The 13,878-nt window shown below is 34.3% G+C and overlaps 1 protein-coding gene across 1 annotated transcript; it reads left to right on the top strand.

Annotated features, from left to right (window-relative positions):
* Window positions 1–312: 312 nt before the first annotated feature.
* LOC146950724 (V-type proton ATPase subunit a1-like) lies at window positions 313–13,150 on the top strand. The gene is made up of 18 exons (XM_085746693.1): window positions 313–614; window positions 1,971–2,015; window positions 4,434–4,556; window positions 4,758–4,865; window positions 5,193–5,306; window positions 5,430–5,603; window positions 5,768–5,905; window positions 6,375–6,482; window positions 6,635–6,742; window positions 6,830–6,978; window positions 8,248–8,401; window positions 8,788–8,948; window positions 10,338–10,544; window positions 10,633–10,816; window positions 10,912–10,995; window positions 11,367–11,560; window positions 11,649–11,708; window positions 12,356–13,150. The coding sequence occupies exons 1-18, from the start codon at window positions 471–473 to the stop codon at window positions 12,558–12,560; spliced, it is 2,460 nt and encodes an 819-aa protein (XP_085602819.1). The 5' UTR covers window positions 313–470; the 3' UTR covers window positions 12,561–13,150.
* Window positions 13,151–13,878: the final 728 nt, after the last annotated feature.

Below are 13,878 nucleotides of genomic sequence, written 5' to 3'. Positions count from 1 at the left end.
TATGTCTCTAAGACTAAAAAGACACTTACACAGCGATTTACCAATCACCCCACTAAAAATGTTCTTACATTATACGCGGAATTGAACAACTATTTTACTTGATCAAATACTTACCAACTTGGCCAACATTTGATAATAAGTATTCATTAGTGCATCGAGGAGTTGACCCCAATAATAAAATTATAAAATTACGGTTGATTAGATTAGATTATGAAAGGAAAATATGACCGCACCGTCACCATAAGCATCATGTGTTGAAGAATTTTCACTCAAAAGCAAACAAGTAGAGCGTTAATTCTAAAATACCATCCTACACCTTTTTTCCTTCTCGATATAGACTTTTCTCAGCACCGAATATTATTATTTCCTATTCCATTTGAATACATTCAGAGTCTTGTTCATTTTCAACTTGTTTGGGACACGCTTTCAGATCTAAAAACAGATCCATTTTCTCGACGTTTCCCGGGAAAATGGAAAAGTTCATCGACAACTTACCGCCGATGGATCTGATGCGATCCGAGAAGATGACCTTCGTTCAACTCATCATCCCTGCCGAATCCGCTCATCGTGCAGTTTCCTATTTAGGTGAACTCGGTCTTCTTCAATTCCGTGATGTAAGTTCCATTTCAGATCCCAACTTTCTTAGCGTTTTCGATGTGTTCTTCGAGCTCATTCATTATGCACTTTTCGATGTTGCTGCTGTTGTGCATTGATAATAACTCTATAATTTGTTTTAGTTCTCTGTAGCACCGGCACTTCTGATCAAACATTCAATTAATTCATTTTTTTTTTCAAATTTTTTACCAGTCCTGTAAATTTTTGGCAGTGTCTGTGTCGTGTTCGGTGTCTGCGTTAGTGATTCATTTGTATTAAGTGCGGGAATTAATAAAAGAAGATTTGTATTAAGTGTGGTACTTAAGAAATGAAGGAAATGTAGTAGTGATTGATTCAATGCTGAATGCTAATTTGTAGGATTTTAGTGATGGTGTGTAGCTTTGTTGAGAATTTAATTGATTTGGATATTGGATCCTTTGTGCTGAATAGTTTATATTAACTGATCCAAAGTGTGAGCATAGTTTTGTGATAATTTTGTTGAATCTGGTTATGGTCTGAAATTTGTGAGGTATGGATTTTGTTGCATAATTGCATTATGAGTTCTGGAGCGCTATCGAAATCGAATGTTGAGTCATTAGTTTCATTATAGTTGAATGTGAACGTGGTTAACTTACAGCTTTTAGATCAATGTTTTTTGTTGAAAGTTATTGGTTTCCTTTTGAAGTTATACTGTATTACTGTGTATATTAAATAACAGTGATTTTCACTGCTAATTTAGGACATGATGGTTTTGCTTATGTTGACTATCTTCATCAGGCATGTGGTATCATGTTAGAGGACTATTTTGTGATTGATTAGGATTGTTATTTATTATTATTATTATTATTATATCTTGGTCGAAAAAAATACTCACGCTGGTCCTAAATATAAGAAACAGTTGGGTCAGCAAAAGTTGGTAACAGTTGCTTAAAAACTGGTAGAGATCCATCTACACTTCTACACGTGAGAAATGCTATAAGTCGTCGGAGTGGTAGTTGAGTCCAGGATCTAGGTTGTCCTTATCCGGACATGTTTGATTTACAAATAGGAAATATGTTAATTTTCTGATATTATGGGCTACTCTATCACACAATTGCATGTAAAGAGACTTTAACACGTTAATGCCTTTTAACTTTCATTGTTGTATCTTTGTAAACTGCACCTATTTGTGGAAGGTAATTTAGGTGGCAGTTTTGCTGGTGCATTATGAAATATTTAAATTTTGTTCAGACTATTCTGAGTATTTTCTTTCCCCCTATATGAAGGAGAAGTACTTTTTGGCCTTCTAAATTTTATAGATTGGATGTTGCTGGTATAGTAGTTTTCTATGATATTTAATCATTGCAATTCTTATGAGCACTGTTTTCTTGCTGCAGTTAAATGCTGACAAAAGTCCTTTCCAGAGAACATTTGTTAATCAGGTATTTATTCGTTGCACTAATGAGAAATCCTATTACATTCTGAATTCCCAACTGTAATGTTTGGATGAGTGGATTTTGGGAAGAAATAAATAGGGAAAACAGAGATTGGTGAGAAATATTTTATCTCTTTTGTCTGGGTACTGTACGGAAAATGGTGGAAGTTTTTATGTGTGGGGCATAGTAGTTAATAGCGGATAGCGGCGCGTAGCGGCCGACCCCAAAAATGCTATAGCGGGATAGCGCCTAGCGCTATGACCGCTATTTCATCACTTTTGTGGACAAATTATATAAATAATACTATAAATTATAAACAAACATATATCTAATATAAAATTAAATATAACATTCAAATCTCATGACACATTCATAAATCACAGTAAATCTTTTTCTTATCATTCAAATCCTTCCAGTGATTAAATTGCCAAGCAATGTCGAGATTATCACTGGTCCGCTTATGTCTTTGAGCACATGAGTCAACAGACATAGAGTTTGATTGAACACCAGAACCTGATGCTGCCATGACTGTGTTGTCCACAAAAACAACAAAAATAAGGAAACAGAGAGCAGAATAGAGGATGAACAAAACAGTAGAGGAAAACAACAGAGAAAGATTGAACTAAATGTGTCCTGCGTCTGAGAGTAGAGTTTATCATAGAGATCTCACAGATAACCGAAGTCATTTGTGTTTTTTTCAATCATTCATGAGAAAACAGAGAGGAAGAACAAAACAGAGGATATGTTTATGAACAGATTGTGATACGTTTATGAACAAAACAGAGGAAGAACAAAACAGAGAGGAAGAACAAAACATATTGTGATATGTTTATGAACAAAACAGAAAGGAAGATTTATAGAAGAGAGCAATCCTGAGGAACGGCGGCTGTAAGGAGAAGATGAACAGATCTGCCGTTTGATGCGGTTTTGAGAAGATGAACAGTGAGAAGATGAGATGCGTTTTTGAGATGAGAAGATGCGGCTGTAAAGAATGAAAGAATGAAGAGAGAAATTGAAGTTATTAGGGTTTGACGAAAATGACAAAAATACCCTTGTTTTTTTTTAAAAACCAAGGACAAACTTGTATTTTCAGGTAAAATGAAATAGCGGTACTAGACTGCAAAACCGCTATGCAGTGTTGCGGCCGCTATTGCGCCGCTATCTCATAACGCTACGCTATGGCTTATTGCATAGCGGTCCGGGACCGCACCGCACCGTGCGGCCGCTATTCGCCGCTATAGCGCCGCTATTGACTACTATGGTGTGGGGCCCAGCAAAAAGATCTCTACTCCAGTGGAAAGACTTTTGTACGGAGCGAAGGAAGAGTGCGTGTTTTCCACATATTATCCCGTATTAATCAATTACGATAATATTTTAGTCAATCGCCATAATATTTGTGTCGATAATAAAAATGTTTCTAATCGATTTGTAATGTCAACTTACTTTGTACCAACAAAGTAATGTCATCTTACCAAACTTGTGAAACGGTGAAAACATGTTTATGTTCAATCTCTCTATTGCTTCCTACTCACTATTCTACTCATCCTAATAATTGGAGAGAAATTTCCCCATTTCTACCAAACAAACAACACATATTTTTCACTTAACTTCTCTTCATTTTCCCTTCTCTCCAATTTTTTTGGCTAGCCATACCATGCGTAAATCTTGACACCTTTTTAAAGGAATCTCATTTGTATAACTTGTGAATTTTTGTCTACGTTTGAGATTTGAGACCTCTCTATACGGCCAGTGCTCATGGCTCTGTTTCCTTGTATGCTATCATTTACAACTTCATTTATTTGTGTAAAGAAACTTAAAAACAACTTCATTTACTTGTGTAAAGAAACTTAAAAAGGAATGAAGTAAGTTGGAATTAGACTATTGTTATCCTACTCCTCAAAATTTGATTTCAAAATGCTGAAGAAGAAGGTTCAACTTTGGCAAGAGTCTTATTTTCTGGCAGTCTCAAATATAAGTAAAAAAGTATTCATGTTTGGCAGTCCATCATATAAGCAGATATAAACTAAGTACACCATTTTTAATGATATCATCTGTATAATACCCTTCAGTTAATTTGCATTTTATTTTCAAAAACTGCCAATGGAATGAGTTCCCATGAGGGGAAGTTTGGAGGATGCAATTACTTTTATGATTATATAAATATAAATTATATTAATAAAATTAAAGAGATCAATTAATATTCTTAGTTAGCAACTTAGCATGAGTTTGAACTTATTTTTATATTTGAGACCAGAGGGAGTATATTTTCTAGAATTTGTTTCCATTGAGTTTGTTGTCTTTTTAGTTTATTTTTAGACTGAAAACAGTGTTATCATGGTTTATCCTCAGAAGTCATGATTGTGATAATGGTTTCTTTCTTTTTATTTCTTGTTACTGATATTAACTGCGTTTTGTTTTGGGCAGGTAAAGCGATGTGCGGAAATGTCAAGAAAGCTACGATTTTTCAAGGATCAAGTCAATAAAGCGGGTCTAATGTCCTCTTCTCGTACCCTATTGCAACCGGACATTGACTTAGAGGATTTAGAGGTCTCTTTCTGTTTTTTTTCTCCGTTATACATGATTGTTGCCTAAGGGTTAATATTCAAGTGACATGTTGTCTTGCTGTTAACAACTAGGTGATGCCATACCTTAAGTTGGCACTCATTACTCAGAAGTTTGTTAGTTTGTTTGGGCATTTTCAGTTTTGGATCTGACATTACATGTTCTGTTGGGTTTCTCTTATATCAGGTACATCTTGCTGAGCATGAACATGAGCTAATTGAAATGAACTCCAATAGTGACAAACTTCGGCAATCATATAATGAACTTCTGGAATTCAAGATTGTATTACAAAAGGTATTTTTTCCTTGGAAATCTATATGTTCCCTTTGATTTTGGTAGTTAGTACATTTTTTTCTTTCTTTCTGTTGTAAGTTCGTTTAACAATTAATGGTCCTTCTGATGACAATTTGGCATTAGTTATTGATTGTTTTATATTCTTTATATTTTTATTTTTTAACTTCATTACGTCACTCAAATATCAACATGGTATTCTTTTTGAGGGGACCAATATGGTATTTATCTGAACATGTAAATGCAATCCTGTTATTTTATTTAAGGAATAAAATGTTTCCTCTATGCTTTCTGCTGCTCATGTGGTATAATATTGTGGGTAAATTTCAGGCATGTGGTTTTCTTATTTCAAGTCATGGCCGTGCTGTTTCAGGCGAGATAGAACTACAGGATAATGTATACTCTAATGATGATTATATCGAGACAGCATCTTTACTTGAACAGGTTGATTGTAGCATCCCATCCTTGATATATTTTTCTTTAGTGTCAAAAGTCGGAATACTGTTATTGGTATTTTAAATTTATTTTATCTATTAAGTGGAATATACTAAATTGTTTATTTTACAGGAAATGAGACCCCAACCATCAAATACATCTGGTTTAAGATTTATCAGTGGGATAATTTGTAAATCCAAGGCTCTTAGGTTTGAAAGGATGTTATTTCGTGCTACAAGAGGCAATATGTTTTTCAATCAGGCACCAGCTGGAGAGCAAATCATGGATCCTGTTACAACCGAGATGGTTTTCTTCTTTCTTACAACTTTATGAAGATTGATAATTTGTCTCTTTTTCCATCCTGTCAATCTGTATTTATCATTTTGTCCTATTGCATTCACAGCTGGTGTATATTCCCATGCTGTACCCTGTCTACACAGTGATTCAGACTCCTGTAATTTTCTTTTCAGATTGAGAAAACAGTATTCGTCGTGTTTTTCTCTGGGGAACAGGCAAGAACAAAGATTCTGAAAATTTGTGAGGCATTTGGTGCAAATTGTTATCCTGTTCCTGAAGATATAAGTAAGCATGGGCAAATAACTAGGGAGGTAAGTGAGCTCAGCTTTGGAAGATTTTACTTTTCAACCTCTTCAATTGTATTATTATAACATAGGGGCAAAGTGAGCTCTAGATAAAGTTTGGATATTTGTTGCTAAAGTTTGAGTGCAATTTTTTTTTTTTTTTTAGTCTTTTAACCTAAATACTAGGGAACTTTACATACCTTACCAAGGTATTCAGGTTTTGCAATCCAATAGGTTGGTCAGATGCTCTTTAGTTTAGTAGGTATTGTCATGGTTTTTGTGGGGTCTTTCATAGAAATACCATTGACATTAATCAAGTAGTATGCATGGGGAAATTAGTTTCTCATTGAATTGAACTCAACTAGACAACTATAACTGATGCCTTTTCTTTTATGCCCTTGATGTTGATTTATATAGTTTATCTTTGGTGATTACAATTTTGCAAAGTTCCGTGGTTTATGTTAAATTTTGATGATTACTTCATATTTGGGTACAGGTTACGTCACGTCTTACTGACCTAGAGGCAACTTTGGATGCTGGGATCAGGCACCGGAACAAGGCGCTTTCTTCCATTGCAGACCATCTAACAAAATGGATGGACCTGGTAAGAGTTTGCTTCTGTATGTCTTGTTGTCTGAGATAATTTTGTTCTTTATATTTTAAATGCAAATTAATCCTAATATCTGATAAATGTTTGCAATAAATGAGTACCTACATCCTGAACCAATAGATTTCATCCTTGTCGCCTTGTCCTAGGTAAGAAGAGAGAAGGCTGTGTATGATACGTTGAACATGTTAAATTTTGATGTCACAAAAAAATGTCTCGTTGGAGAGGGATGGTGTCCTATGATTGCAAAAACACAGGTATTTTTATTTCCTAAATTTGAATAACTGAAAACATCATTGGTATATATTTTCTAAAAAAATAACTTGCATTCAATGATTTTCCAGATGCAGGAGGCACTGCAACGGGCAACTTTTGATAGCAATTCTCAAGTTGGCATAATCTTCCATCAAATGGATGCAGTGGAATCCCCACCTACATATTTTAAGACCAACACTTTCACAAATCCATATCAGGAAATTGTTGATGCATATGGGTGAGCTTAATTCCATTGACTATATTTAGTAGCCGCAACATGAATATTTTTTTTTGAACAAGAGCAACATGAATATTTTAATGCCATGAAGTTAGTTTTTGGAGTGTTATAAAGTGCATTTGTTTCACGAAGTTGGAACATTGGGTGGCAATATGCAATGCCTCTGCCAAAAGGCTGATGAACGTCTGACTAGTGTATGTAGAATTGGATAAATTGAATTTATGTTGGTACTTGCAAGTTGCACACACAACTTTCTGATTGTGTATATTCTACACCTTTAATGTGTAGACCTTATGTTTTTGAATAGATAAATTCTCAATGAAGTGAAACTGAATTTTTTAAGTTCTTGAAGAAATATTTTTGAATGAATGATGGAGGATAACAAACTCTGTATACTGGAGGTGAAGTGATAAGTTTTAAAAGTGGTTAGTACTTCACAAGTTCATCTATTCTATGAGCCTTTGCAAACAGAAAAAGTGGGAGAGTTGTCTCTGTTAGGACCCAAGGAATTGAATTAAAAGGAAGGAACTATTTATTGAAATCCTTAAAAAAAACTATTTTTTTGAAAGATTAAGAAATAATGAGAGAGAGAGAGAGAGAGAGAGAGAGAGAGTAATATCTCCTCCAAGGGTTTCCCCTTCACAATAGAGTCATTACTATATTCACAAATGATTGCAATATTCAATGATGATCAACCGTACATTGATTCTCCTATTCATACAAATAGCCCTATCTATAACAACCTCAAATAACTAACTTCTATAAAACTATAACAACTCTTAAACCATTTTAACTACTCTAATGTCTATTATTCTATATCCTAACAGTCTCGTTCCCACCGCTTTTCTATTTCTAAACTTGTTTGTTGATCTGAATGTATGTCCAAGAGGTTGTAAAACTTCCTTAGCAGTTAAACCACATGATAAAAGGGCAACCCGGTGCACTAGAGCTCCCGCATATGCAGGGTCCGGGAAGGGGTCCCACCATTTGGTGTATTGTACGCAGCCTTACCCTGTTTTACACAAGAGGCTGTTTCCAGGACATGAACCCGTGACCTTTCAGTCACATGACAACAACTTTACCAGTTGCGCCAAGGTTACCCCTCAGCAGTTAAACCACATGATATTTTACTAAAATATGACATGTTTGAGATTTGTCTTTTTGGATCGTGTTGAGGGATGTATTGTTGCAGATACAAATTGTCTGGCTTACTAGTTATTATGTTCCAGGTTTATATTGCACACTCTAATTATCCCTTTTTCTTGGCAGTGTTGCAAGATACCAAGAAGCAAATCCTGCAGTTTACACTACTGTTGTATTCCCCTTCCTATTTGCTATGATGTTTGGGGACTGGGGTCATGGAATTTGCCTGTTGCTGGGAGCATTAATTCTTATAGCACATGAAAACAAGCTCGGTACACAGGTAAAAAATCATCATAAAGTGACAATAGAAGGATCTGCCAAAATATGTATGGGTCATGTGACATATGTTATGCTCCATCCTGGATTAATTAAAACATCATTCGAGATTTGTCAAACTTGGAACATTCTTCCTTTTATTTTTAACTTTAAGTAGGGTCAACATGGTTGATGTTCAAAGATTCGTCAACTAAGCTCTTTATCGTTAGCTACCGAGCATTCAGTATTTAGCATGATTCAATGTTTATCTTTTTTGAGGCCTAAGTATCTTCAAAATTGGAATGTTAGTGAAATATATCTATTTATATTACGTCGAAGTGGTTCAGAGACTTAAAATACCCTTTACTTTTTTTCTGCTAATACCTAATAGTTCTTTTTGGTTTCTTCCAGAAGCTGGGAAGCTTCATGGAGATGCTATTTGGTGGGCGCTATGTGATTCTTTTGATGTCACTATTTTCAATCTATTGTGGGTTAATCTACAATGAGTTCTTTTCTGTTCCTTTTCACATATTTGGTCCATCGGCATTTCGATGTCGTGATACTTCATGCAGGTATGTTCTATTTCTCTCTTGGAGCCTCTAACTATGGTGCCAATAGTTTTGTTTTGTTATCTAGATGTATGATGCCTTTTTATTGGAGAATCCCACGATTCTCTCTCTTTTTTTATTAAGGAAGATTTTCTGTTTTTTATTTCATAAATATGTTGTTTCTATTTCCTAAGATTTCTCTTTGATTCAAGGATGAATATTTGTATTCTCTCTATATGAACCAGCCCTGGACTGAGGAATCTAAACCATCTCAACATTATTTAATGGCAACTCCAAAGTTAACTACTTTTTTGTCAGACCATTTCTAGACAAAATTAACCTTAGCAACCAACTTCTTTTTCAGATTTACATTTAAATCTAAATTTATGCCTGAATTATAGGAAATTTAAAAACTAACTATCTTTTAGCTAAACATTTTTTTTTGCCACAAATTTTCTCACAGCAATCTAATATATTTTTCAAATTTAAATTTAAAATAACAAAATATAATCAGAATGAATTACTACATGAAAATGTGGGTATACGTGCCCGTCTTTCCGCTAGTAAACATAATAGCATTCACCCTATTTCTTTCAACACCTTTCGGGGCAAAGTGTATGTTTCCCTTTTGTATTTTTTTTAACTAGTTTCCCTGTACAGTTAATTATTCAAAGTTTTACACATATTGGTCCACAATTTTCTTTTTTAAAAAGGTTAGATTTGACTGCTCTTGTGCCTTTGTGGGAACATAACCTTTGTATCTCCCCTTACAGCCTTGCATTTCAACCAACAGCAGGGTTAGGGCAACAAATTAATTTATTTGCTAAAAGGCCATCTAGGCTATAAATCTTGTGGTTGAAGTAGGTGGGTTTTGGGAGTAGAGATCATAGGTTCATGTTGTAAGAATCCTTATTGACCAAAGAAGCTAGTTTCCAAAAGACTGATATTAGTTCAAATAATTGTGCTTCTCTTACAGTAAGCTATGAACTACCATAATGAGATGAATGCATACTTGGAAACCATCAATTGAACTTGGTGATAGTTCTGGGAATGTTTTCTTAATTTCTTTGTTGTATGATGGCTTTATAGATAGTGAATTCCCCATACGTATATGTTACTGACTGACTTGTGTTTTCCTTAGTCCCTTTCCTAGGACTAATGAGTAATGATTCACATTCGACTTGGATTTATTTAACTTCATATTTATGTCATCTGGAATTGTTTAGCCATAATCTCTTTCACGGTTACACTATTTGTTTTACTTTATGCATTTATATTTCTTGTTTTATTTGAATTGTTCTGATTTTGGCTGTTTGTATTGGCCAAGAATGCAATCAAGTTCCTTTTTGTTTCTAAAGCAGCAAGCTTTAACTTTGGTGCTTTTGATTTTTCATAACTCTCACCTTTTATCAGGGATGCACATACTATTGGCCTAGTCAAATACCGTGATCCATACCCATTTGGTGTGGATCCTAGCTGGCGTGGAAGTCGTTCAGAATTGGCTTTTCTGAACTCTATGAAGATGAAGATGTCCATTCTGTTTGGTGTGGCACATATGAACTTGGGAATTATATTAAGTTATTTCAATGCTCGTTTCTTTGGAAGCTCACTGGATATAAGGTGTGTCTCTCTTCTGCCTGGCATGTGCAATTACTTCTGTGTTATCCTTTCGATAGAATGTTTTAACTTACTCTAATGTTGCTCCCAGGTACCAATTTGTGCCACAGATGATCTTCCTTAACAGTCTGTTTGGATATCTTTCCCTTCTCATTATTGTTAAGTGGTGTACTGGCTCTCAAGCAGACCTTTATCATGTGATGATATATATGTTTTTAAGCCCTACAGACGAACTTGGTGAGAATCAGTTGTTCTGGGGCCAAAGACCACTTCAAGTATGAGTCTGGTTCTTTTCTTCACTTTTGGTTGAAAAAATTCTGTTATGTTTGCTGGCTTTTCATCTGTCTAAATTACTGCTTTTGATGTGCAGATTGTGTTATTGCTTTTGGCTATTATTGCAGTTCCATGGATGCTCTTTCCAAAGCCTTTTATACTAAAGAAGCTTCATACTGAGGTGCCACTTTCACTAGCCTTTTGTATGATTTTCTTGCTAGGAAGTTTAGAATTTTATTTGACCAAGCCTTTATTTTACATTTACATATATGTGTACATATGCTTGTGGTTTGAGTTTCCTCTTTTTGACTGTGGGTTTCTGCAAGAGTTGATGAATGTCAATTCTCCTTTAGAACCATTACAAGATCAACTTTCTTTCCAATGAATATGCTTAAGTGTTAAACTACTTATAGTTCCTGTTGGCAAAAACAAACAGATTTTCAGGCTGTAGTTGCTTTGTTCAATACTATTGTTGCATCTTGTAATTACAAAGATGATACAAAGGGTCCTGGCAAGATTATTAATTTTTTTTATCCTTCTGACATTGCACAGCGATTTCAAGGTCGTAGTTATGGTATTTTGAATACTTCTGAAATGGATCTTGAGGTCGAGCCAGATTCTGCCAGGGAACATCATGAAGACTTCAATTTTAGCGAGATCTTTGTTCACCAAATGATTCACTCCATCGAGTTTGTTTTAGGTTCAGTTTCAAATACGGCATCATATCTTCGACTTTGGGCATTAAGGTTTGCTCAGCCATGATCCTCTTCCATCTTCACGAGTCTTTAGTTTATACATTCTTGCTCATTGGTTAATTTTTCTGAACATTTGCAGTTTGGCTCACTCAGAACTTTCTACTGTTTTCTATGAGAAAGTGCTGCTTCTTGCTTGGGGGTGAGTTTGATTTATAACCTGACTTTTATGCTTCAAACCATTGAATCATTCGATGTGCTTCCCTTGGTAGACGAAATGAAATTGCTATTCATATTTAAACTTGGATTTAAAGGGATTGCATCCAAGATGACGATGATGATGACGATAATAATAATAATAGTAGTAGTAGGAATAATAATAATAATAATAATAATATGTGTTGCATGAAATCACACAATGCTAAAGAATTGTTTTCATATTCCATAAACAAAAGGCTAGATTGGGTTGGAGAATGATATAGGTTTCTGGATCTAGTTAATTACAAGAAGGGGACTGATAAAGCCCAGCCAACCATCCACTATTTTGGGCTTATTCTCCATTTGTTGATTACCATCATCCATCCCAGATCACAGAAGGATGTTTTTGTCCTCTGAATATAACTTATAATGTAATATCTAGTCCGCACAAACATAGGATGGGATCTCCTAAAATAAAAAACATAGGATGGGATAAAATCATAGTGTATGGTGAATCGCCTGGTGTGCATCTCTAGATAGGATAAGATTATAACGGGCTCATCGTATTCTGTATTCCTTTGTTGCATTTTTATACATTTTCTTTTCTAACTCTTCAATTATTAATGTTATTTCTGGTTGCAATTAAAACAGGTATGACAATCTCATCATTCGGTTGGTGGGGCTAACTGTTTTTGCCTTTGCAACTGCCTTTATATTACTTATGATGGAGAGTCTCAGTGCTTTTCTTCATGCCCTACGGCTTCACTGGGTAGAATTTCAAAATAAATTCTACCACGGCGATGGCTACAAGTTCAAGCCTTTTTCATTTGCTTCTTTAACAGAGGACGACGATTGATCCATCGTATCTAACTTGCTTTTTCGGCAACTAATACGGAAATTATATTTGCACAAGTGAAAGAAGCACAAGATGAGAATTTGTAGAAATCTAATTTAATGGCTACAGTTGTTAGGTTTGCCTAATGATATGATGCTTGATATGGACCTAGCAACAACAAAAAATCTTGCATATTTTTCTGTGGCTTCAACTGTATAACAGATCACACACTGGCAATGGTCGTGGAAGACATCTGCATCTGTAACAGAATATCTACTTTGTAGTTATTTTTTTTCAAAATTTAGAATAGGAAACAGGAAGAGATAAGGAAGGGAATTTTCTGACTAATTTTTTGTAATTAGGAGCTGAGATTCATCATAGAATGTAGCTATTGGATTTTTGGGGTTGCATACATACATGATGTAGCACAGGTTTTGCTGAGAAACAACCAATTTCTCTGAAATTTTCTTGTATTGATAAATAATAAGTTAGAGCCCCATTGCTTTTGTACGGATTTGTTATCATAGTAAAATATAGAAATCTGAAGCTGAATAATGCCATATATTCTGGAACTTGTTACTTGTGTAATGATATTTGTTTGGGCGTGTGAACTTTTTATTTGTTTCAAGTATTATTAAACTGTCAAAAAAAGTATTATTAAACTTATTTTGTTTGTAAGTTCTTAAGGGAATGAAACACGACAATCCTGAGCGGTCGGGTGGTAAGTAGAGTTTCGCTGAAGATTGTTTCAGTCAAAATTTAAATAATTTATCCTAAATGATTTGTCCTTAATTGAAACCACTGGAATCCAACCATTTGGTTTGAATCAAACATTGAATTTGATTAATTTACTCGTTGAATTGATTTATATATTTTATTCAAAAGACTTGACTTTGTTAATAATTGAAATAAGGGTCATGTGCACAAGTTAAGAATCTAAAAAAGGAATTAAAACATAAATTTTGTATTGAAAAAATAAGTTTTTAAACTTTTAAGACATTGAATGCACGATTTCCAAAATTAAATTTCTACATTTGTCTTCTAAACTTGTGCCTTGAGGGCACAAGTTAACATTTCCCTTGAAATAAGGGTTAAATATGTTTTTGGTCCCTATAAATGTCAACTTTTCGTTTTAGTCCCTCTAAAATTTCCCTTCAACTTTTAGCCCCTATAAAATTTTCAATCACTACTTTTGGTCCCTATTTTTAATTTAATTTTTGTATTTTTTAATGAAATTGTTCAGAAATGTGTAAAATATTCTTAAAAAAACTTCTATAATATTTTTTTGTTAACCGTAAAAAATATAAAAATTCATATTAAATTCATGTTTTGTTAAAAA

The sequence above is a fragment of the Medicago sativa genome, chromosome 2 (genome assembly GCF_051527215.1).
Source record: "Medicago sativa cultivar Bolivia chromosome 2, Bolivia_mono, whole genome shotgun sequence".
In the NCBI taxonomy this organism is placed as follows: domain Eukaryota; kingdom Viridiplantae; phylum Streptophyta; class Magnoliopsida; order Fabales; family Fabaceae; genus Medicago; species Medicago sativa.
Note: the sequence above shows the minus strand (reverse complement) of the source record. Positions and strands in the feature narration are given on the sequence as shown.

Excerpts from the sequence above, each read along its gene's own strand:
- LOC146950724 (XM_085746693.1), top strand. The coding sequence starts at position 471 with ATGGAAAAGTTCATCGACAACTTACCGCCGATGGATCTGATGCGATCC. Across the intron at positions 5,604-5,767 it reads ATCCTGTTACAACCGAGATG|ATTGAGAAAACAGTATTCGT; the intron begins GTTTTCTTCTTT and ends TTTTCTTTTCAG. Across the intron at positions 6,979-8,247 it reads GAAATTGTTGATGCATATGG|TGTTGCAAGATACCAAGAAG; the intron begins GTGAGCTTAATT and ends TTTTCTTGGCAG.